Below are 21,951 nucleotides of genomic sequence, written 5' to 3' on the forward strand. Positions count from 1 at the left end.
GAACACATGGACCAAAGTCTGGGCTCAGACATGGACATACTCTAGGAAGTCACATGAGATCAAGGCTTAGGATTCTTCCATCTCTAAAATTGTCCACAAACCTTGTAAAGAATTATGCGTGGAATAACTGCTTCATCACAAATATTGGCTAATTCAGGAATGACTGAACATGATTCAAAATGGTGCAGAGCCTGAGACCATTAAACTTATTAAATTCTTCATCAAAACCTTATGAACAAGGTCTCAGAAAGGCCTTTCTATGTAGATGAACTATAGTAAAGTTGGAAATGAATGAAAGAAAAATAATTGGCAAGATGTACCTGAGAAAGAATTTGGGGGCTATGCTTCCTATGTGATAATATATTGGTATTGATTAATAAGGGTAACAAGAGGAACGTATATATGCCCAGAAGTTTATGATGTCTATTTTATCTCTCAGTGCCTAAAAGCAGGAATTGTTTAAATTTTTCTAGATGTGGATGAGTGTCTGGATATCAGCATAGTCTGTGACCAACTATGTATTAATTCTATGGGAACATACAACTGTATTTGTGAAGAAGGCTACAGAATTGGAAGTGATGGGAAAACTTGCATCTGTAAGTCACTGTGAAGAAATTTAACGTCTTCTAAACTACCTCCACCCTCATTTTGTTCTTCAGGAGCAACGGAGACCACACATCCCTTAACTCATCCTGTCCTCCCCTTTCTCTCTTCACAGACTGAGACCTTTCTTTTCCTTTTGTTCTCTCGGCTGCAGTTTCAGCTTTGTGCTTGATGCTTCTCAACTTCATTTACTTTTTGAAATGACCTCAAAGAGTTTTACCTTTCAGTGGCCCCCTGCCTCGGCTGTCTAGTTCAAACTCTCTCATTTCTCTCATCAACCCTTGCTCCGTTGTCAGTTCTTTTAACCAGCATGTTGAATCCAGGCACTTTCCTGTGTGGTCTTAGCTTTAGATGATGATGAGCTAGAGGAGGAAGAAGAGGAATTGGAAGTTGTGAGGTCTGCAGGCCTTCTATTCAGGAGTCTGCCTCGACTGCTTCATTATGTCGCTATGTCTCTGCCTCCTGCCTATCAAGATGAAGAAGATGAGGAGGAAGAGGGAAACGACATTCGAGGAGAACTGACTGCTTTGCAGAAAGTTGGTGAGGAAGAGTGTATCTCATTTCTTTTCTTTGTTTTTGGAGAATTCACATCAATTCCTCCATAGACAATTTCATTATCTGTATTTAATGCCATCAAATGTTTTAACATTATGTTAACAAGAAAAGTAGAGCCAAAATCATTTCCTCAGAGCTTCCTATCAAATCTATCATTTATATATATATATATATATATATATATATATATATATATATATATATATATATATATATATTTCTTTCCTTTGCAGAATAAAGGGTTGCTACGTAGGTATGCATACAAGTGCGGCTGCAGGGTGATGGGGGCTGTTGAAGTGTGATACAGTGAAATGGAGCTGAAAAATATCTTTAAATTAATACAATGTGCAGAAGGATTGTGACCTTTTAGTTCTAACCATTAAAACTCCACTAGAAGTCACTTTTATATAGTTAAAATTTTCCTTAAATAACTTAAAATACGGATCATTCCTAGATTTTAAAATGCCAAGAACCAATTGTTTAATATGCTCAAGTAGACCAAGAAAATATCTTTAAAAATGAGCAGGGTTTTTTTTTTTCTATGCTTATATCCACGCAACAGAAATCAAGCATCAAATCGCTTCTGATCAAAATAAATTAACATAACCTCTTTCTAAAAAGTAACAGTTTGCAGCCAGTCTGCTGCTGCTTCTTCTTTTTTTTTCTTTGTAAAACAGAGATGCTCTTTTTTTTTTCCCTCTATTTGTTGTATTTTAACAGTGTCAGAGCTTGATGATTGCTCAGAGTACATTCAGTAAAATGGCAGAAACATTTTTATGCTATGGTGAATCATAGTAATAAGATCAATAAATACATCTGCCTAAAAATAGAAATGCTTTAATGTTTCTTAATTCAACTCCTGATACTTTGGCTACTCAAAGTCTGACTAGAAATAGTACAGTGCTACCAAGGCAGTCAGAATGGGAGTGGCCAAGATCTGGAGAGAAGAGAAACTCCGACGGGTGAAATGGACAATCTCGGCTACTTTTCTCCTTACGCCATTTGCTAATGCATGGGCTGTGCAGGCAGAGAACCCAGGAAATCTCAAAGACAGCTGTTAAGAAGGTGAGGAGCTAAGCAGAGTTATCAGCAATATCCTGGTGATGGGGAGGTAGAAGCTGCAGTTCAGGATCTGCTCAAGAAGAGAGGGCTTGCTCAACATTACAGACTCTGAATGAGACATCTGAAAACCCCACTAGAACAGGGGCAAAACTTGAATTGAAACAATCCTGAAAACAACTCAAATCAAGTCTATCCATCCTTATTCAGATTAAGGTAATTTCCGTAAAGAATACAATGGAAAAACACATTATGGTACCTTTAACAATAGAATACTATACAGTCACAATAAATGAGTGTATATACAATGTGGGTGAGTATCACAAACGTTATAGTGAATGAAAGAAGCTTGATATCAAGAGTACATACTTTATAATTCCATTTATATAAAGTTTAAAAATAAGGAAAAATAATCTATGGTGATAGAAATCAGGATAGTGCTTAATTTTTGAGGCTAATGAGTAAGAATCATCAAGACACCTTTGAGTTTTTGGGGTGCTGACAATATTCCTTACCTCGATCTGGGTGACATTTAAAGGGGGTATTTAGATTTTTGAAAAAAAATATAAAGTGTACACTTGAGATTTGTGCACTTCTCTGCATGTATATTAAATCTCAACAAACAGGTTTACTTGGGGAGAAAAAAACAACTTTGCATAAAAAAGCCTGGGAGGAAAAACAAATGGTAAGAACATTGATTATTTTACTTTCTTAAATATTCTAAATATTCTTTAGGTTCTGTATTTCAATATTATCATTGAAAATGATGAAATAAGCTTTATTTTAGAAGATATCTCCTTGTTGTTGTCTTTTTCTGGGGCTCTAGGAAATAAGCTCAAGGATCAGGGGTGTGTGTGTGTGTGTGTGTGTGTGTGTGTGTGTGTGTGTGTGTGTGTGTAATTGTTTCATCTCCATTTTCAGTGATGTAGGGAGTATGTATGAGCTAACTAAGATGGTATCATGTTCCAGTCTGTTTAGATCACACGTTTGGACATGATTGCAGTTTGAGCTGTGAGGACTGCATGAATGGAGGCAGATGCCAGGAAGGAAAGAGTGGGTGCTCCTGCCCAGTTGGCTGGGGTGGCATTCTTTGTAATGAAAGTAAGTGATACACTGAAGAATTTTAAGAGGGTGAAAAGATCTTCTTTATTTCTTCTAAACTACTGGTGATAAGTTCTTTATGTGTGCTCTCCCTAAAATGTTTTAACAAGGTAAGCAATTGATATGGGTGAAAAACCAATTTATTTGTGGTGCATAAAGAATGCCTATGAAGCACTGAGGTTTGAAACTGAACATGTGATTAAAAGGGGAGATTTTGTGTTCCCTGGGAAACTTGATGTGCTGTATCTTGTTTATCCATGGAACATAAAAGTTAATAAAGGATCCTAATATTCTAGACCTGTAAAAATCCCTCCATTTAAATAAATCATTAGGCCCTGGCAAGCTAGTCCCAATAAAGAAAAAAAAAAGAAATAGAAATGATTTGTGCTACCAAGTGCAGTTAATGGGATTGCTTGACTGCTGCTTCTTTTTGTTTATGTTTTCTTTTTCTTTTCAAAATATCTTAGTACAGCCAATCACATTTTTAAGTTTTTCATATGTCTCTCATGAAAAAATATCAATGATTTAAAAAGTGATCCCTCTAATAAAATTTCCCCTTATATTTTAAGTGGAGGTATACTTGCAGGTACTAAAACTGCCAAGTAATAAAAACAAACTATATTGACTATCTTTGTTTCCTCGTTCTCTTTTTAAGTTTACCTTACAATTTTTTAATAAAAAAGTTTTCTTTGTGGTTTTTATTTGGGTGTAAATATCTAACTATTACAGTTTTGTACACCTGAAACAAATTTTTTTTAAAAAAGTTTTCTTAATCTTTGTGATTAGCCTGGAGGATGATATGAGTAGATATTCTTTTGAACCCCCTGCATATAGGAATAAAGAGCACAAATATTGTTACTATTAGGAGATAAATGCAAAACTCGGATCATAACATAGTGAGTGAGCCAAGTGGTTTAACCAAGGTTACTAGTTAGGGTATTTGAGGATCGTCCTCAAGCATCCCTACGATCATGTTTCTCTGCTGCTCAAAACACTTTGAGTGCCCCATTCCTGATCCAATAAATCATATTCTTCTGATTTACTCACTGGCGACCACCTAAAATCAGGCCTTCATAAACCCTTTTCACTTTTTATTCTCGTTACAACTCTTTGCCCAGATTGTTATTCCCAGCAAAGTAAACCATTCACTACTTAGTGCTTTGTCCTTTTCATCTTTGTGGCTTTTGCTAAAAGCCATCTTTGTCTATTGTCACTTATTGTACGAATTTTTTTGATGGCCTCAGTCTAACCACAACTATTTATATTTCGGTGGATTTAAAGTCACTCTCTCTCTTTCTACATTGGATTATTGCCAGCTATGTTCCTGTTCTATCTGTCTTACTCTACTGAAAGCTCATGGCCAGGTCCTATTCATGTTTCTCCAGTTTGGAGGTATCTAGTGCATGAATGAGCAAATGAAGAAAATGTGGTATTAAAGCACCCGACTAGATTGACCTACAACTTGACATTAACCTGCAACTATATAAAACTGGGACCAAACAAATGTAATTGCACAATTATAAGGAAGTAAATATTAACCTTATATTGTAAGTTTTGTTGGTAAATATGCAATTTCCAAACCCTTGATTTCTAACATGGCAGCATGAGAAATGAAACTAAAAATCTATCTCAAATGCATCAGAATAAAACATGTTTGATTCAAAATTAATATGGAAATATTGAAAATAAACTTGCTGATAAATGAAGATAAGGCGACCCCTTCTTTGGTTTTAGAAAACCTTGAGCATCTTAAGTGTTCACATGGCCTTGTATAGGAGAACCTGTTCCTGAAAGCAGAATTATATGTTTTTTACATTTCCTCTGTGTCTTTAATTTTTTAACTTTTTTACAAAAATGAAAACAGAACAATGCAAATGGAAACAAATGCTCACTAATTCTTTAACTAAAAGAGGTAGTAAGAACATTTTCTTAAAAATTCCTATAAACTACAATAAATGAAACTGACCAATCATTCATTACCCTTATTTTTAAAAGTACCAGCTCTTCAAATGCAGCAAGGGAAGTTAAAAGAAGAACATTCTGCAGAGATCTGGAATGTTAGTTTTCCCACTGAGTAGATCTTCTAGCCCAGTACCTTTATTGGTTTATGATGAAAATATCTGCTTTGACATCTTAGGAATTTTTCCAAGTAACTATAATGAAACAATTTTAAAATTACCACATATTAATTTTAATAGCACATTTCAGAACTCCATTTACTTTTAAAAGATTTTATACTGTCTATCTTATTTCTTATCATGAGACTCCACCAATAGGAAGGGAGGATAAGAGTATTTTCATATAAAAAATGTATGGGTTGTATATGAAGGGGAGGATTCATGACTCCTTCCAAATTATCCAGCTATGCTTTGGGGCATATTTGTTCTCAAATTTGTTTCTCCACGGTAATTGCTCTGTTTGATGCTAACGAAGTATTTAGCAAATCCTTGTACTATGTGACATCATATTTTTCTTTGTTGGGGGAGTGCCAGGTAGTAGTGTTGATTTAATGACTTGCTATAATCCAGATACTCTGCAAGCTATTTAAACCTCCTTAGCTTTACTTAGCTTCAGTTTTCAAATATATTTTTAAAAATTAACCTTTCTATAGTTGCTGTAAGAATTCAAAGAATGTAGGCATAAATCAAATTTGTTGTCAGTTTTTTTTCTCTCTTATTCCTTTGGTTTTTCTCTTTCCTTTCTATTTCCTTTTTATAGTAGCCTAGTGCTTAAAAGCAAAGAAAAAAGTGAATAAGAAGCCAAGTTTCCATATTAGCATCTGGAATGGTGTGGGTGGGGGGGGGAGGGTAAAGGCAGTTATATAAATGTCGTTTTATAATATTTAGCCTATCGATAAAATGTCAAAATTCTTACTGAAATTTTCTAAACAGCTGTGTTTACCCAAGTTAAAATTAAAATAAAGTTACAGACATTTTCCCAACTTATTTTTATTATTGGAATACTAAACACTTCCCCCAAAACCAACAAAACAGTTGTTTGCTTGACTTCATCATTCTTTGACAATGCAAAAATACCTTGGGACCCTCAAGACAGTTTTAGTTCCTGGTTAAAAATGCATGCCATTTCCCCTCTACATTTTCTTATATCTTTCCAAATAAAAGGTGCAGGTTTTTTGTTTTTTGTTTTTTTTCCCATTAAGTTTGGTTAGAATTATACAGCATAGATATATCTAAGCTTTAAAAATGAGAGGGTTAGAGTTTGTGGAGCAAGGTAAATTTTGCATGTAAACCTTCTTAGCAGTACCTCAGTCATCATTTTAACTAGCTGTATCAGTAATCCCCCAGGAATGATTATGCCATCCAAACTAGGAGCATGCCAGAGACACTTCCTGGGTCTACAAATTACAGATATTTTGATTACTCAGTATCCATTCTAATAGGAAAACAAGATTTTTTTTTCCTCCATTTGTATCACAATGAGTATGTTACATTGCTTACTCGACTTCTCCATTTTCTTCATAGCTTGTTCCCCAGAGACCAGTGGGAAAGAGTGTGGAAGCATCTGCGATTGTCAGAACGGAGGCATGTGTGATCCTCTAACTGGGCACTGCCAGTGCCCCCCAGGGGTGCATGGGAAAACCTGTGAACATGGTAGGAATGTCTGGTGCTGGTCAGAAACAACCCTTTAAGGTCTTGAAGTCTCCAATGGGAAATAAACTAAGCGAAAGTTGCATATGTATTTTTCAAGGTAGCCTTTTTCTGAAGAAGTAAAAGGTTGTGTCTGTATATATATACAGAGTACAGTTGCTTTAACTGATGACGTGTGTTATAGAACAAAATAAGTGATACTTAAATCTCCAACTGTGATATTTAGACTTCCAACTAAGCAGAGTGAATCCTGATATAGAAAAAGCCTTTTTCTTCCATTGAGCAAAAAGTAGAATTTGTATGTACAGGTTTGGATATAGGAACTAGAAAGAATTATTTGCTCTGCATAATAAAATGAAGAAAAAAAATGGAGCTTCTAGGGCTAACCAGGAAGAAAAAGAGATGGGGGAAAAAAAAAGAGAGAGAGTGGAGGTAGAGAGGAAAAGTGAGGAGAAATAATGAATGAAAAACTCACAAAATACCAGTGAATGTAGTGTGTGGATTTTTCGTGGAATCCAGTGAAGGGGTTGATAAAGCACAAAAAAGAAATTGCTTATACAGGCCCCAGAACTGAAGGCAGAGAGTCAATGAAGATATAAGTCTTCAGGAATTGCTGAAAATCATGGGGAGTTTAGATTCTTCATTTCACAGAACTGCAGAGATAGAAACCAAGTTTACTTCACTCTCTGAGAGGTGCAGGAAGGCTCCTGCTGGTGTCCTAGTTATGTATCCCCCTAAAAAATATGTATTCATTTATTTAAAATAAGCATATTAAGTTTTTGCAAGCACTGTGTCAGGCATTATGATATGGTAACAAAAAAAATTAAATAACTAAAAGGGACACTTCCATGTGGAGCTTTCAGTCTTATTCAAAGCAGACATAGGTTACAAATATTAGTAGGTATTACAAATTACATATTAATGTGTGTTTCGTGGTCAGAACATGAGGAAACTGCAGACTGGGAGAGCCAGAGCATTTCTAGAGAAGTGACACTTAAGCAGAAGCTTGCAAAATGAGAAGACATGAGACAGGGAAAGAGTGAGGGAAGAGTATTCCAGACTGAGGAGGCCACATGTGCCAGACTCTGAAATGGGTAAGAGTCAGGTGCATTACAGGAACCAGAAGAAGGTCACTGGGTGGAACAGAAGTCAGTCAGGGAGATATCAGTGCCACATGCAGTCCTCCAATGCAGAAGATCATAGGACTTGTTAAGTTTGGAGTTTAACCTGACAGCAATGGCAAGTCATTGTAGAATTTTAGACAGAGAGTATAAAATCATATTTGTGGTTTTTAAAAGATCTTTCTTGCCTCAGTCCAATCAGATTGGAAACACCTTACCTTTTGCAAGGTCCTTATTTCATGTAGCAACAGCTCTAGCAAGTTTTGCATGTGGGTTAATATATGCTTTGTTTGTCCTTCCGCCCTCTAGGATGCCCAAAAGGATTCTTTGGAAAGAACTGCAAAAGGGAATGTAACTGTGCCAACAGTGGCCATTGCCACAGGGTGTATGGCGTCTGTGTGTGTGAGCCAGGGCGCTATGGGAGGTTTTGTCATTTGAGTAAGTCACAGGCACTAAATTTGCTCTCTGTGTGAAGCAAGGATGCTCAGAAAAGTACCAAAAATATGTTAACAAAGGAAGAGAGTAAAAACCATAATACATTTTATGTGGTCATATCATATGTATGTTGATTTATGTTCTAGTCTTTTTTTAGCCTCCTTATATTATAGAATCTAGATTTTGATGAATGAAAGAAAAATATTTCTGAATTATTTACATTTATTTCTAGTTAGTGTTTACCTCAACTAATGAGAGGGGATTATTAATAGTTCATTTAAAAGGAGATTTGACACTTTATAGGACTTGAATATCAAAGGCCCAGAATAAGTCTCTTTTATTTCGGGGTTCTTATACTTTGCAATATCGTTCCCTAAAATTTCTAAAACAGGCTCTTCATTTTGCATTTTGGCCATCACTCACATTTTGCAAAATGTGTGAGAAAACACAATCACCAACAGACTATTCAGCCCATCAGTAACATTTAGGATTTCTCCCAGTAAGACACCTCTAGATGCCCACCATTCTGTCTCAAAGCTGTGTGCAAGCACCTGTGAGCCTGAAACAATCTCCACCCTGGTCCTCTATCTGTTCCACATGCCCTCCTCTGAAAATCCTTCCTGAGTGAACCTCAGTAGGACTACAACCTATTTCTTAATAGCAGAGACTTTTTAGAGATTTCTATTGCATTTTTAGTTCTTAGTTGAATGTCCATGGGTCTTGCCTATTTTATAAAAGGAATGCCCCTAGAAATCACAGTATATTGTAAATATTCCTAAAAGAGAGCCAGTGAAGACATCATGGAAAGTTGAACCTGAATCATGAGGAAAGGTTAGACTTGGGTAAGCAAAATGGAAGAGAAGGGGAGAAGGCGTGGCTAAATGTGAACAATGCAGGTGCACATGGTATGTTCCAGAACATCATATACCTCTTAGAACGTGCCAAAAAAAGAAAACTCACCTAGAAACAAAGATAGCACCATTTCTACTATTGTTTCTCTAGGACAACAAGATACACCCCATTTTTTCAATAACTTTTGAATATTTTATAAGGCAATACCAGATGTTTTGTAAAAAGCACTTAAATCATAACTCATCTGGTCACATATTTAAAGAGCAGGTGGTGGTGGTAGTGATGATACCATTTTGAATGGGACCATCTTTAGAAAAAACATATACATTACAGTTCTTCAGGACTCTTATTGCTTAGACTTGAGGCTTCATTTATTAATGCCACCTACCTGGCTCTGAGAAGCTTGAGTTTGCAATCCTATATTAGCTTTCTGTCATTAAAAAGTGCCACAAACCAAGTGCCTTAAATAACAGAAATCTATTGCCTCACAGTTCTGGAAGCTGGAATTCTGGGATCAAGGTGATAGCAAGCCATGCTCCCTCTGAAGGCCTAGAGGAGGATTAATTCCAGGCTCCTCTCCTAGCTTCCGGTCGTTTTGGCTTGTGACGCCGTAACTCCAGTCTTTGCATGACATTTTCTGTGTCAGTGTCTTTGTGTCCACATTTCCCCTATTTATAAAGGCACTGGTTATATCAGATTAGAGGCCCATCCTGTTACAGTATGATCTCATTTTAACTAATTATATTGGCAACAACACAATTTCCAAATAAGGTCACCTTTTGAGCTACTGGGGGGTAGGGCTTCAACATGAATTTTTGGAGGACACATTTCCATGCATAACAAACCCTGAATTGACACTGAATTGACAAAAGAGGTTACTTCTTCCACTTTTCCTTTTTCAATCCTAAGCATATTTCCACTGTTATATGTCTTTAATATACTCAGTTGTCACATTTAAGCATTCCATTGTGCCTGAGTTCCACTCGGAACCACTCATCTACGTGCTAAACAAGAGAGAGTGAGAGCATGGAAGTCAATCCAGGAAAGTGAGTGTTCTTGAATGAACAAAAAGAGGCCCATACCATAGGAGATAATGTCTCTGGGAGACCTGGGGGCTTAGTGGGTCTGGGAAAGGACTCAAAACTTGGGAGCCATAGGAAAGATAAAAAAGGAATAGTAAAATTTGTCATCCAAATAGGATAACATTAACAGCAAATAGGGGCCCTGTTCATATTATGTTCTGCTTCGGGGATAATCTGTCTATCCCTGGCAGAGGCAAGAATCACCCTACAGGAGGGCACTATAACCACCACTTTAAATTATCTCTGCTAATAATCGCAGATATTAGCAGATGTTAATAATTTCCATTCACCAGAAAGTCAAATGGCTTATTTTGTTCTCTAAAAGCAGCTTTCTTGGCAAAGCCTATGTAGGCATACAATGCAATTACCTCGAGCCTGGAGGGTACTTGAAGGATCTTCCATTTGGTAAGTCCCTTGGGCATCTGTGAGGGGGAGAAAAAATTGTCAGAGGTATATTTTAGATCGGGAATTAAATGACCGCAAGTAACTCCGAAAGAGAAAACTAAGGGTAGGTTTCCCTAAATGCAAAGGTGGGGCTTTTTTCAAATTAGAATTCCTGTGCTAACTACCCTTCCTACAACTCAAAGGCATGAGGAAAATAATGAGGGAAAGGCAAGCTCCAAAGATGTGGCCAAGATAGTGCTGCTGTCCTGAGGAAAGTTCTGTGTTAGCTCTGAGATGTAAAATGATTTCCAATTACTATACAATGAAAGGGAAGGAAAACAATGGTGAGCTTTCACATCAATGCTTGTCCATCATCTCCATGCTGTGGCAGGATGAATATGGGGCCTGGCAGGCCTTCCCGGAGTCCTCGGAGCCGATTACTAACTACAGGCACCAATGGAGCACATTGAGAAGCAATTTCTCTCCCGGAAGCACCAAAGCCTTTTAAATAGTTCAGGCTTCACTGTTCACGTCAAGTTGCCAAAAAGCAAATGAATTGCCTGATTTGAAAGACATTTGTTTTCCTGATTTTTGTTTTTTGTTTTTTGGCAGTCAGGATGATCCCCTTGTTTTCCCCATAATCAGGCCCTACAGAACTACATGACTGTGCACTAACAATGTGGGGAAAAAAAAAAAAAGCAAAGTGTGGTTTTCAGGTGATGAGTTTGCCTCAATCTGCTTTCAGACTGTCCCAAGGGGGTCTACGGGGCTGGCTGCTCTTCCGAATGTCAGTGTGTGGAGGAGAACACCCTGGAATGCAATGCCAAAAATGGCAGTTGCACCTGCAAAGCTGGTTACCAAGGAAACCGATGCCAGAAAGGTACAATCTAATGATAAATTTTCTTTCTTCTCTAATAACAATGCTCAGCCTTTGTTCACTACCATATGATCACTAATTATTTAATCCACTAGTGTCCTCAGGAGATGGGTAAGCTTTATTAACCCCCTGTTTGCAGGTGAGGAAACTGAGACACAGGGCAATAAAGTTATTTAACCTTGTCATCTCCGCCTCTGCTTTTAGCTATCCCCTTGCTGGCTTGAGCAAGGGAAGAAAGATCACATTGCAGAGAATCTTCTCTTAAGAAGACTAAATCTGGCTAATGACTTCTTTGAGTTGACCGAATCAACCAAGGGCCACTGCTAGCTTTCAGAGTTAAAAAAATTGTTTTCTTTATATCTAAAGACAGATCATTCAAACAAATACAATTCAAAGATTTTAACCATGGAAAAATTTTGGAAAATTCAAATATAATTATCAATGTGGTCCTTTGTCAAATTTCTAAATGTTACATAAATGTTTTTATAAACCTATAAATATAAAAGTTTATGGATAGCATAATTCTAATTATAAGTAACATGTATAGATATATATGTGTGTACATGGATATAAAATTTGGTAAAAGGTATTCCAGATGCTAGTAATGGCTGTCTCTCCTTGGTGGACTTATGAAAATCTTCTCCCCAAATATCTACATGAGTCTTTGACACGTTTAAAAAGTCTTATGCCACCTTTTCACTGAACCTTGTCAGTATTGCACTACTTAAAATTTCAACTTTAATGTCTTCTTGAACTGTTTTTTCCAAAGTGCACATTATCTTCTAACATACCATATACTCTAATTATTATCATGTCTAATATTTATTAGATATGTCTTTCCTGCTAGAAGCTAAGCTCTATGGGGGAAAGAGATCTGTTCATTTTGTTCACCAAAGTATCCCCCAAAATCCTAGAACAATCCTGACATACAGGAGTTACTCAATAAGAATGTTCTTAAATGACTATATAAATGCAAATCTTTAATTTTATTCTTTATACATTTTCTCATGTTACTGTATATTATGAATTAAGCACTTGTTACTATTTTATTCAGGGGAAATTGTCACAGTGTTTTGTCTCTTTAATACATAGAACAACTGAACATATAACAAATAAAATGATCATAACTAACAGGAAGTGAACTTTTTACCTTTGCAGTCCTCCAAAGGACAATCTTGTTTAAAATCAGGAGATTTAATAGATTTGATAGGAAGCTGTCATACTGTTGGGTCCGCTCACAGAGACACGCCCTGGGTTTGAGGGTTGTCTTTGGCCCTCATGTATTTACACGTTGCCTTGCATTGTCATCTTCGGAAAGTCTGCAGGGCTTGTCAGAGCTAACTAAAAGGGAGTAAGAGCCTTCCAGGTTGTTCTGTAAATGTGGAACTGGAGTCTGAGCAACAATGTCCGACTAGATTTCGTGGAGAGAGGGCTATTTAGGGAACTGGATTGTGACTTTCTAAGCAATGGGTAAAGAGTTTGGGGAAACAGAAGGCTGACAGTACACGAATGAGTTCTATATGGTATGAGAGTGGGTCCCATGCCAATCTCTAAATCTCCCCCTGCTTCAAACAATTTTTAAGACTAGAGTGGGCCCCTTATTCATTTCCCCACTAGAGAAGTGATGCCCTGAAAGTCAACGAATGAAGAGACAAGACCATATACACACACCTGGGTAAATTTAATTTATTCTGATAACATTTTCTTAAAGCAGTGGCTGAATGTACTATATTGGAAAGGCTTAAGATTCCCACTGTGAAGGAAAATGAATTTAAAGTATATGTAAATCAGCAAAATAGAGAGGTCACCATAATCTCTGGAAAACATATTATTTTTCAATCAGATAACTTTGTTCAATTCTGATAGTTTTGTCTAACCACAAAATGAAATTATGAATCAGACCAGAGTGGGTGAATGGGACCGCCATGATTGACAGCTGAAATCAAGGCAAAAAGAGCTCTCCAAGAGTTGTGCGTGATGAAAATCAGGACTGTTTTTCTCTCTTTTTGAAAGGAGTGAAGTAGCCCAAGTGCTCCTACAGCCAGACATATCTTTAAAAGTCTTGACTCTAGACCTGTGTCTAGATTGCAGATGAATAGTTAATTAAAGAGCGCAAATTGTTTCAATGGCACTAATGAACAGTGCTCTTGACAATCAGCACCAGGACTTTTTAGCCCATCAGCAATGACTTTTAAGAGTAGAAGAGCTGGTTTCTACACTAATCTATGCAATAGCAAAAAAGAGAGTGAGGATAAAAAATAAATAAATACAGCCAGTGTTTTTTGTTTTGAGTAGATTGTTGCCTGGGGTATTTTGGACCCCAGTTGCAGGCACCTCTGCATGTGGAATGCTCTGGCACAGCAAACCCCTTGGGTCCATGTAAGGAGGCCTAATCAACCCTCATGCCATCATAATAAGGACAGATTTTTGTTACAGTAGTTCCACATTGGATAAACTTCAAATTTTGAACTCTGGTGGATCTCTAAGAGTAGGTTAATTGACTTGAAGGTGCAGAGTACCTTGTATTTAGCAGAAGTTTGGTGGAGTGCCTAAGAGTACCAGTTTTAGAGGCCAGAAGATCTGGGTTCATATCCTAACTTTGCTCCTTATTTGTTGTGTGACCCAGAATAAGTCACTTAACTTCTCCAAACCTCAGTTTCTTATGTAAAATGGAGATAAAGTTGCTTATGTCATACAGTAATTTTTATGAAAATATGAGCTAACTTAGGTAAAGTGTTTGGTACAGAGTACGTGATCAACAGGTAAGAGCCAGGAATGATATAAACATCCCAGAAAATTTAATAATTCTGTTATTCAGTAAAACTCTGCTCAGGACGTGAAGATACTTCACAGCCCACCTTGGTTTGACGTAACTTTTCACAATTGTCATATGTTTAGGAAAGTTTCACTGTTTTCCTGTGTAAAAGACTACTTTCCACCAGGTTGCTAATTCCAGTGGTTTCGTTGGTAGGACATGTGCTGAAACCTCTAACCAAGCACTTAGTGGTCCCTGCAGCATCAGCTATCGTTTTCCATTTCAAAGGACATCCAACAAAGCAGCACACATTTCCTCTTTCTCCACTTTCTACATTGTATACTCTTATATAATACACAAATTGCAAACCTCTGGGTTGATTATTCTGGCTACAAAAGAAGCAAAGACTAGGAGAACAGGATTCAGACAACCATTTGGGGACAGCTTCCCAAGCACCGCACCTCCTAATCATCCTTTACAAATTACATCTCATTTTCAGGTTTTGTTCTGTGCAACTTCCTCCAAAGACATACATCTAAATTGCTTCCATTGTTACTCTCTGAACAACCATATTTTCAGCAAAGAGCCAACCTCTGTATCTGTGTTTCCAAAGTGACAAGATACAACATCATGTTGATTTCTTCAGGGAATATTTTTGGAAGTGCTATAAATCCTTAGAGGCTACTCAAATGTTTCTTTCTTTGCAGCTCAGTGGTACACATGTACACACCACACACACACACACACACACACACACACACACACACACAACACTTTTCCAACTCAGTCAAGCAGAAAGCTGGGACCAACTTGAGATTTATTCAAAGTCTTAGCTCCTTTCTTTCTCTTTTTATTTTACAAGCCTGCCCTGATAGCCTCTGGGGACCAGAGTGCCAGTTTTCCTGTGGACCCTGTGAGAATGGAGGTCAGTGCAACAAAAAAACTGGAAATTGTGACTGTCCCCCTGGTTACACAGGAAAAGCCTGTACCAAACGTAAGTCATTAACCTAGGCAAGGTAACCAAGAAAGTCAATAATTAGCTTTATGAATGCTTGATTTTTCTAACTGCTCTATGAGATATTACATTAGTGTACATCTTTAAATTATCTATTGTTGTATAACAAATCATGCCAGTACTCTGTGGCTTAAAACAATGATTTATTCTTTTGATCCTGTGGGTTGCTGAGAGGCTTCTGTTGGTCTCACCTGGTGTCACTTGTGACGCTTCCAGCTAGGGGATCAGCTGGGAAATGGGCTTTACTGGGCTTGTCAACCAGGGGACCTCACCTTCCCCGAACATCGCGTTTCCACAAGGTCAGTTTGGGCTTCTAATAGCATGACAGTATCAAGACAACAGTCCAAGAAGGAGTGTCCCAAACGTGTTGAAAGCAGATGCCATAATAGGTCAAAAAGCCTAACTCCAGGAGCCACACATCGTCACTTCTGCCACATTCTGTTGGTTAAAGCAAATCATATGTCCAGCCAAATACAAGGGGAGGAAAAAGAGATTCTACCTCCTGATGAGAAGAGTAGCAAAATCTCATTGCAAAAGACCTGCAAGCTGGGAGATATGGTTGCAGCTATCTTTGGAACCAGTCTACCATAGTATTTAAAGTTCTACTGAAAGGCACTCTAAAGAATCTATTAAACTGCACTTATCATTCTTGTCAGAGTGGGAACAGATTATAGACTGATAAAAAGTGATTAGTTAAAATGAATCTGCTTCAAAGAGCGAGTAGAACTACTACTCTGCTATCTATTTTTCTTCTTGTGATTCTTATATAACCTCTGTTAATTCTGCTTCTATTACCTTCTATACTCTATCCACAGTGGGTCAGAGTAACGAAAACTTGAGGAAAGCCATGGGCTGGATGATAATGATGGTAGTTTTTATATAACATTTTTTTTTTAATTTCAATTACAATTGACATACAATAATACATTAGTTTCAGTTGTAGAGCATAGTGAATTGATATTTATGAAACTTATGAAAGTGATCACCCCAATAAGTCTAGTGCCCATCTGACACCATACATAGTTATTACAATATTATTTTTACATTGTTATTTAAAAAATGTCTAATATATGTTAGCAAAAATCTGTTGTTTGTGGGGCGGCTGGTTAGCTCAGTTGGTTAGAGTGTGGTGCTCTTAACAAGGTTGCCGGTTCGATCCCTACATGGGCCACTGTGAGCTGCACCCTCCACAACTAAATTGAAACAACTACTTGACTTGGAGCTGCTGGGTCCTGGAAAAACACACTTAAATAAATAAAAGTTGTTTTGTTTTGTTTTAAATTGTGTTGTATCCATAAATTTAAAAAAAAAATCTGTTTTTTGTGATGGTCTGTGATTTTATGAGCTGTGAACAATGATCTGAATTAGCTGTCCATGCTTAGTGCTTTTTATAAAGCAAGGAAATAAAACCAAAAACTTAAACATAAATATAAAATGTAACACCAGGATAGTATTTAGCACTTAGCTAATCATCTGATCATTTGGGGAATGCATTACTGCCCCTAAGGATAACCCTCAAGCAAGAGTAATAGGACAAGGTCTTTTACTGACTATTTTTCTGAATATAACTAGGTAGGTCTTATTTTAGGACTGTCATTCTGGCACCGTTGTCAAGCATTTCGAACAGTATAAAAGTGTGCTGGACAGTAGTTGGCTATCACTAACCTACTTGTTTGCTTTAAAAAAAAATAAAAAAGCTTAAAGGTAAGAATTTACATATTCAAAGGTAGCTACTTGCTATTTCCACAGTGATGTGACATTTTCTTTTGTTTAACTCAACTAATGGAATAATTATTAAGCAGATAGTGACAAAGTTTATACTGTTCCAATTGTCAAGGTGATATAAATAGACTATTGAAAAACAAGTGAAAAGAGATAAACTGCTCATTCTTTAAAATATTTATTTAATAATTATGTTACAACTCTCTTCCATGCTAGGATTTCAAACTCTAGGAGACTATATCATGATAGTTTTGAGAGATTTTTGTTGACGAGTAATACCATGTTTCCCCGAAAATAAGACCTAGCCTGACCATCATCTCTAATGTGTCTTTAGGAGCAAAAATTCATATAATAACCAGTCTTATTTTAATATAATATAAGACTGGGTCTAATATAATATAATAAATATAATATAATATAATATAATATAATATAATATAATATAATATAAAATAAAATAAAATAAAATAAAATACCGGGTCTTATATTAATTTTTGCTCCAAAAGACGCATTAGAGCTAGGTCTCATTTTCAGGGAAACACGGTAGTATCCTAATTTTGTTGGCAATCTGATATATGAGATAATGTATTGAATTGAAGAGGCAAAATTTTCCCTAACTCCTAGTCCAGTTCAATTTTTATGTTATATACTATTTGTTATCTGATTGTATACACACAGACACAAACACAAATGATAGAATCATCATAATAAGATATTTAATAAAATGAATTGAGCCAAAGGATAGGACTCATTAAAAATGCTTCATGCATATTTCACAAAGAATGTGTGGCATTTTAAAAGGGGCTTGTGTTTGAAGAAAAGCATACATTTCTCTAAATATCCTAATTATCATGCTTACAGAATTTTAAAACCTAGTTACTCTGCATAATGAACTGTAAAAATATTTATAGGCTACACAAAGTACTGTGTTTTAGAGGTAGGAGAAACCAAAAAGCTATTTCTAAAGATATTAGCTTTATATAAAATTCCAATTTTCAGAAGTTATAAATACAAATACTTGGGGAAATTAAAAAGCGTTCTTTTGTTTTGTTTTAAAAGGTTTTATTTCACTGTGCTAGAAAACTCTCTGGATTGTGATAGGTTGTATTTTTTTCCCATTCCCTAAACAGTGTTGCAGGTGGGTGTGGCTGTGGCCTCATGGACATTCCCACACCCTCGATAAGAACATACCATCTCTATGAAGGGCAGTTTAGCTTTATATATGAGGCATTTTGCCAAGTAATTTGAGACGTGGTCCCACATTTTTCTTTAACCCAGTATTATTTATAAAATTAATAATAAAATACAAAATAAATAAATATCCCCCAATAGGAGAATGATTAAACAAATTCTGTAACACATCAGTGGACTATTCTGAGGTGATTAAGATTTATGTTTTTGAAGAATGTGTAATGTCAGAAGAATTGACATTAAATTGGCATTAAACGATGTATATAAAAATGATCCAATTTGTACGAACATGTGCCCATGTGTGCATATCGAAAATTGTAATAGAAAGGGCAGTAGTTGTTAGCAGTGACCATCTATAGATGGTTGGACTATGGGTGATAATATTTTCTCTTTGTATGTTTTTGTCTTTCCTATATTTACTACTTTACCATTTCCCCCCTTAACAATCATGGAGCATAATAAATCACCTTCAGATCATTTGTTGGCTAAATATCTAAGTAAGGTAGTTGTCTGTTCTTAACATACTGTCTGGTAGACTTAACTGTTCCCAAATAGTGAAGATGTTTTCCTTCAGTTTAATTGAACTCGTTGCTTTTTAAATTTAAGACTGTTTTCTTCTGTTTCACAGTTTGTGGATATTGAGCATTGCTTGGCAGTACCATTAAAACTCTTAAAAAAAAACAAAAACAAATAGAAACCTAAAAGAATGTAGTACAGGCATACATTGGAGATATCACAGGTTCAGTTCCAGACCAAATTTGCAATAAAGCAAATTTCTCAATAAGGCAAGTCACACAATATTTTGGTTTCCCAGTGCATATAAAAGTTATGTTTACACTATACTGTAGTCTATTAAGTATGCGATAGTATTATGTCTAAAAAATATGCATACCTTAATTTAAAAATACTTTATTATTAAAAAATGCTAACCTGAGCCTGAGCCTATTGGAAAATGGAACCTATAGACTTGCTTGACACGGGTTTGCCATAAACCTTCAATTTGTAAAAAAAAGAAAAAAAATGGAAAGAAAGAAAAAAGAAAGCATTATCTGCAAAGCACAATAAAGGGAAGAACAATAAAATAAGGTATGCCTGTAATGCTTCCTCTGAACACTTCATTTCCCTCTCTTCAGGAATTCCATTTGCTATCCCTCAGTCATTTTGTTATTACTTCTCTGAATTCTGCCATGTTTATATATATATATATATATATATATATACACACAAAGTAAGTCCCTCCACTATGGAAGGAAAGAAAATAAGAGAAAATGGGGGAGAAGAAACTGAAAGGGAAATACTAATTCCAAATACAGTTTATTCTTTAAACATCATGTAATCAAACATCATGAAAAGATGTATCATAATGAAATCATGATGATCAGACATCATTAAACATCATGAAAGCCATACTGAACAGAGGTGTAAACCTTCTGTAGAGGTAAGCTGGTAAATGTTTAACAACTGGTTCTCTGAAATGTAAAAACCCTGGTTTGTAGCATTTGCTAATTTCCACACTGTGATGGTACCCACCATGGAGTATTTTAGGCAACTAATGTGATGTGTACTGGCTGGCAAAAATTTCCGAAAATTTAACAATTGGCTTTCCCAAGCTGTTAGTAACAGATCCAGTGTACCATGGGCTGGCAACTATTGTATTTTGAAGACAAGGAATGATTTCTTAATTTTATTTTTTCTTTATATATTAAGGAATGATTACTTTTCAGGTGTCCATTTTAGTTTGCTTCTTTTAAACAGATAACTAGTTTGACTGTTTTGGTTGAATTAATCAAAAAATAGTTCTAAGCAACAAAAAATTTGCAATTTAGTTAGCCTATTTTATTTTTAAAACAAAATTCAATTGTTTGGCTGAATTGATGCAAGACTCAAAAAACAAGCAAAAAAATGTTGGATTGCTTTATGTGTACACACAGCCTCTTCATTCCTTTTCTCTAGAATTCGTGCAGTTGCAGTATTGACTCAGATCTAAGGGAACCAACTACCTATGGTTGTGAACTACACATTGTTGTGAAAAACAAGACAGTTATCCAAGGCAGGAAAAATGAGTATATGTAAAACAAAATAAAACAAAACAAACTATTTGAGGAACAATTAAAAGTTTTAAGCACCATCACTAAGCACAAAGAGGTGACATGCAATAATATGTTTCTAACCTCTCTGCAGCAGCCCTAAATCTGATTTTTCAAGTTGCTGTAAAATAAATCGTATTTAAATAATACATCTCCCATCCTTTCCAGCAGTGAGATGCATATCCCTTACCAATCTGGTTCTCAGCAGGCAGTCCAGCCTGATGAAGTATCAGCAAAATGTCAGCTCCCACAGGGAAGTGCAACATAGAGGCGACACTGCAGAAGTGACAGGTCTTTCAAAAAGCTATTGTGAAGATTCAGTTTTTAAAAAGGGATATGGTTGAGAATTGATGGTTATGTCATTACCATTGAGTTTCATATTCCCATCATCTGTGGAAACAGAAGGGAGTCATGGTGCCATGATATAAAGGCATTAAGTTGAAAAGTTGTGGATCTGGTCTGCACGATATTTGTCTTCCTATGTTTTCAAAAAGTTAATATCCGAATTAACTGTCATTTTTTGGCACATACCCATTGAAGGGGGCCCAAAAGCTGCTCTTTCCCCTATGCTTATCACCTTATATAACGTCTATTAAATTTTTAAAAATAATTTAATAGACATTATATAATAAATGTTATATAAAAATAATTTAATAGTCAATCCTACCATTAGTTTAAAACCCTCAGTAACCCACTAAGGCTTTAATTTCATGAAGAGTTTTGGATACTAAAGGGCCATCATCTACTGGTCCCTTACATCATGTTGACTATTCTCACACATACCTCATATACTTCAGTCATTCCCCCAAGCACCATGAAATTTTAAAATGTGGTGCCATTTTTCTTATTCTTCCCACTAATAATTTTTTCCCCTCAATTTTTACTGCCCTTTAAAATTCTTCAGGGATTTTTATTTCCTGATATATATATATATATATAAACTAACAAACAAACAAACAAATCTAAATCCCTTTCTTCCATAGCATATTGTATTATAATTGTCTATTTGTACATGATTAAAACTATCGTTTGTTCTTTTTATTCCCCAGCTCTTGATATACAAAGGATGCTTATTAAAGATATGCTAGATTCAATTCAAGAGCATTCTTGACAATTTTGTAAAGAAGTTTGGGATTAAAGTTTCAAAGAAATAATCCACCAAGTAAATAAAGACACAAGAAACAGAGAGTTTATGGTACTGAAAAATATTTAGCAGACTACACAGAACTGGATTGAATTGTCAGGCCTTTTAAGATGAGATCAATGACAAACCAGGAAGGAAAGATGCAGTTATATGTTCAGCGCCACAGCCTCACTGGTTTCTGTTCCATTTATGAAAGTACTTTTCAAAGAATTAGAAGACTAACAACATCAGTCAATGATGATGTTCTTATGATTCCTGTCAAGATTCATTTCCTGTCAAGATTCTAGATTATTTATTTCTGTACTCACCTCCAATGTATGCAATCTTTTCTTTTAAATATAGCAGAGCCACTTTAGAAAA

The 21,951-nt window shown here is 36.0% G+C and overlaps 1 protein-coding gene across 14 annotated transcripts in view; it reads left to right on the forward strand.

Moving 5' to 3' along the window:
* Positions 1–21,951, forward strand: part of LOC109449436 (multiple epidermal growth factor-like domains protein 6) — a 717,515-nt gene that overhangs the window by 568,252 nt on the left and 127,312 nt on the right. For 13 of the 14 annotated variants that reach the window (XR_016019751.1, XR_012494689.2, XM_019735715.3 and 10 more), the window contains 7 exons: positions 474–596; positions 949–1,143; positions 3,187–3,318; positions 6,801–6,929; positions 8,357–8,485; positions 11,546–11,680; positions 15,295–15,426. Coding sequence is in view for 12 of the 14 variants with exons in the window: in XM_019735715.3 (XP_019591274.3) it covers positions 474–596; positions 949–1,143; positions 3,187–3,318; positions 6,801–6,929; positions 8,357–8,485; positions 11,546–11,680; positions 15,295–15,426 (975 nt within the window). In the remaining 2 variants the exon portion in view is untranslated. The remainder of the gene's footprint in view (positions 1–473; positions 597–948; positions 1,144–3,186; positions 3,319–6,800; positions 6,930–8,356; positions 8,486–11,545; positions 11,681–15,294; positions 15,427–21,951) is intronic. The other variant, XM_088794224.1, reaches the window with a different exon arrangement.

This window comes from Rhinolophus sinicus, chromosome 17 (genome assembly GCF_057876585.1).
Source record: "Rhinolophus sinicus isolate RSI-liver-muscle chromosome 17, RSI-T2T, whole genome shotgun sequence".
NCBI lineage: Eukaryota > Metazoa > Chordata > Mammalia > Chiroptera > Rhinolophidae > Rhinolophus > Rhinolophus sinicus.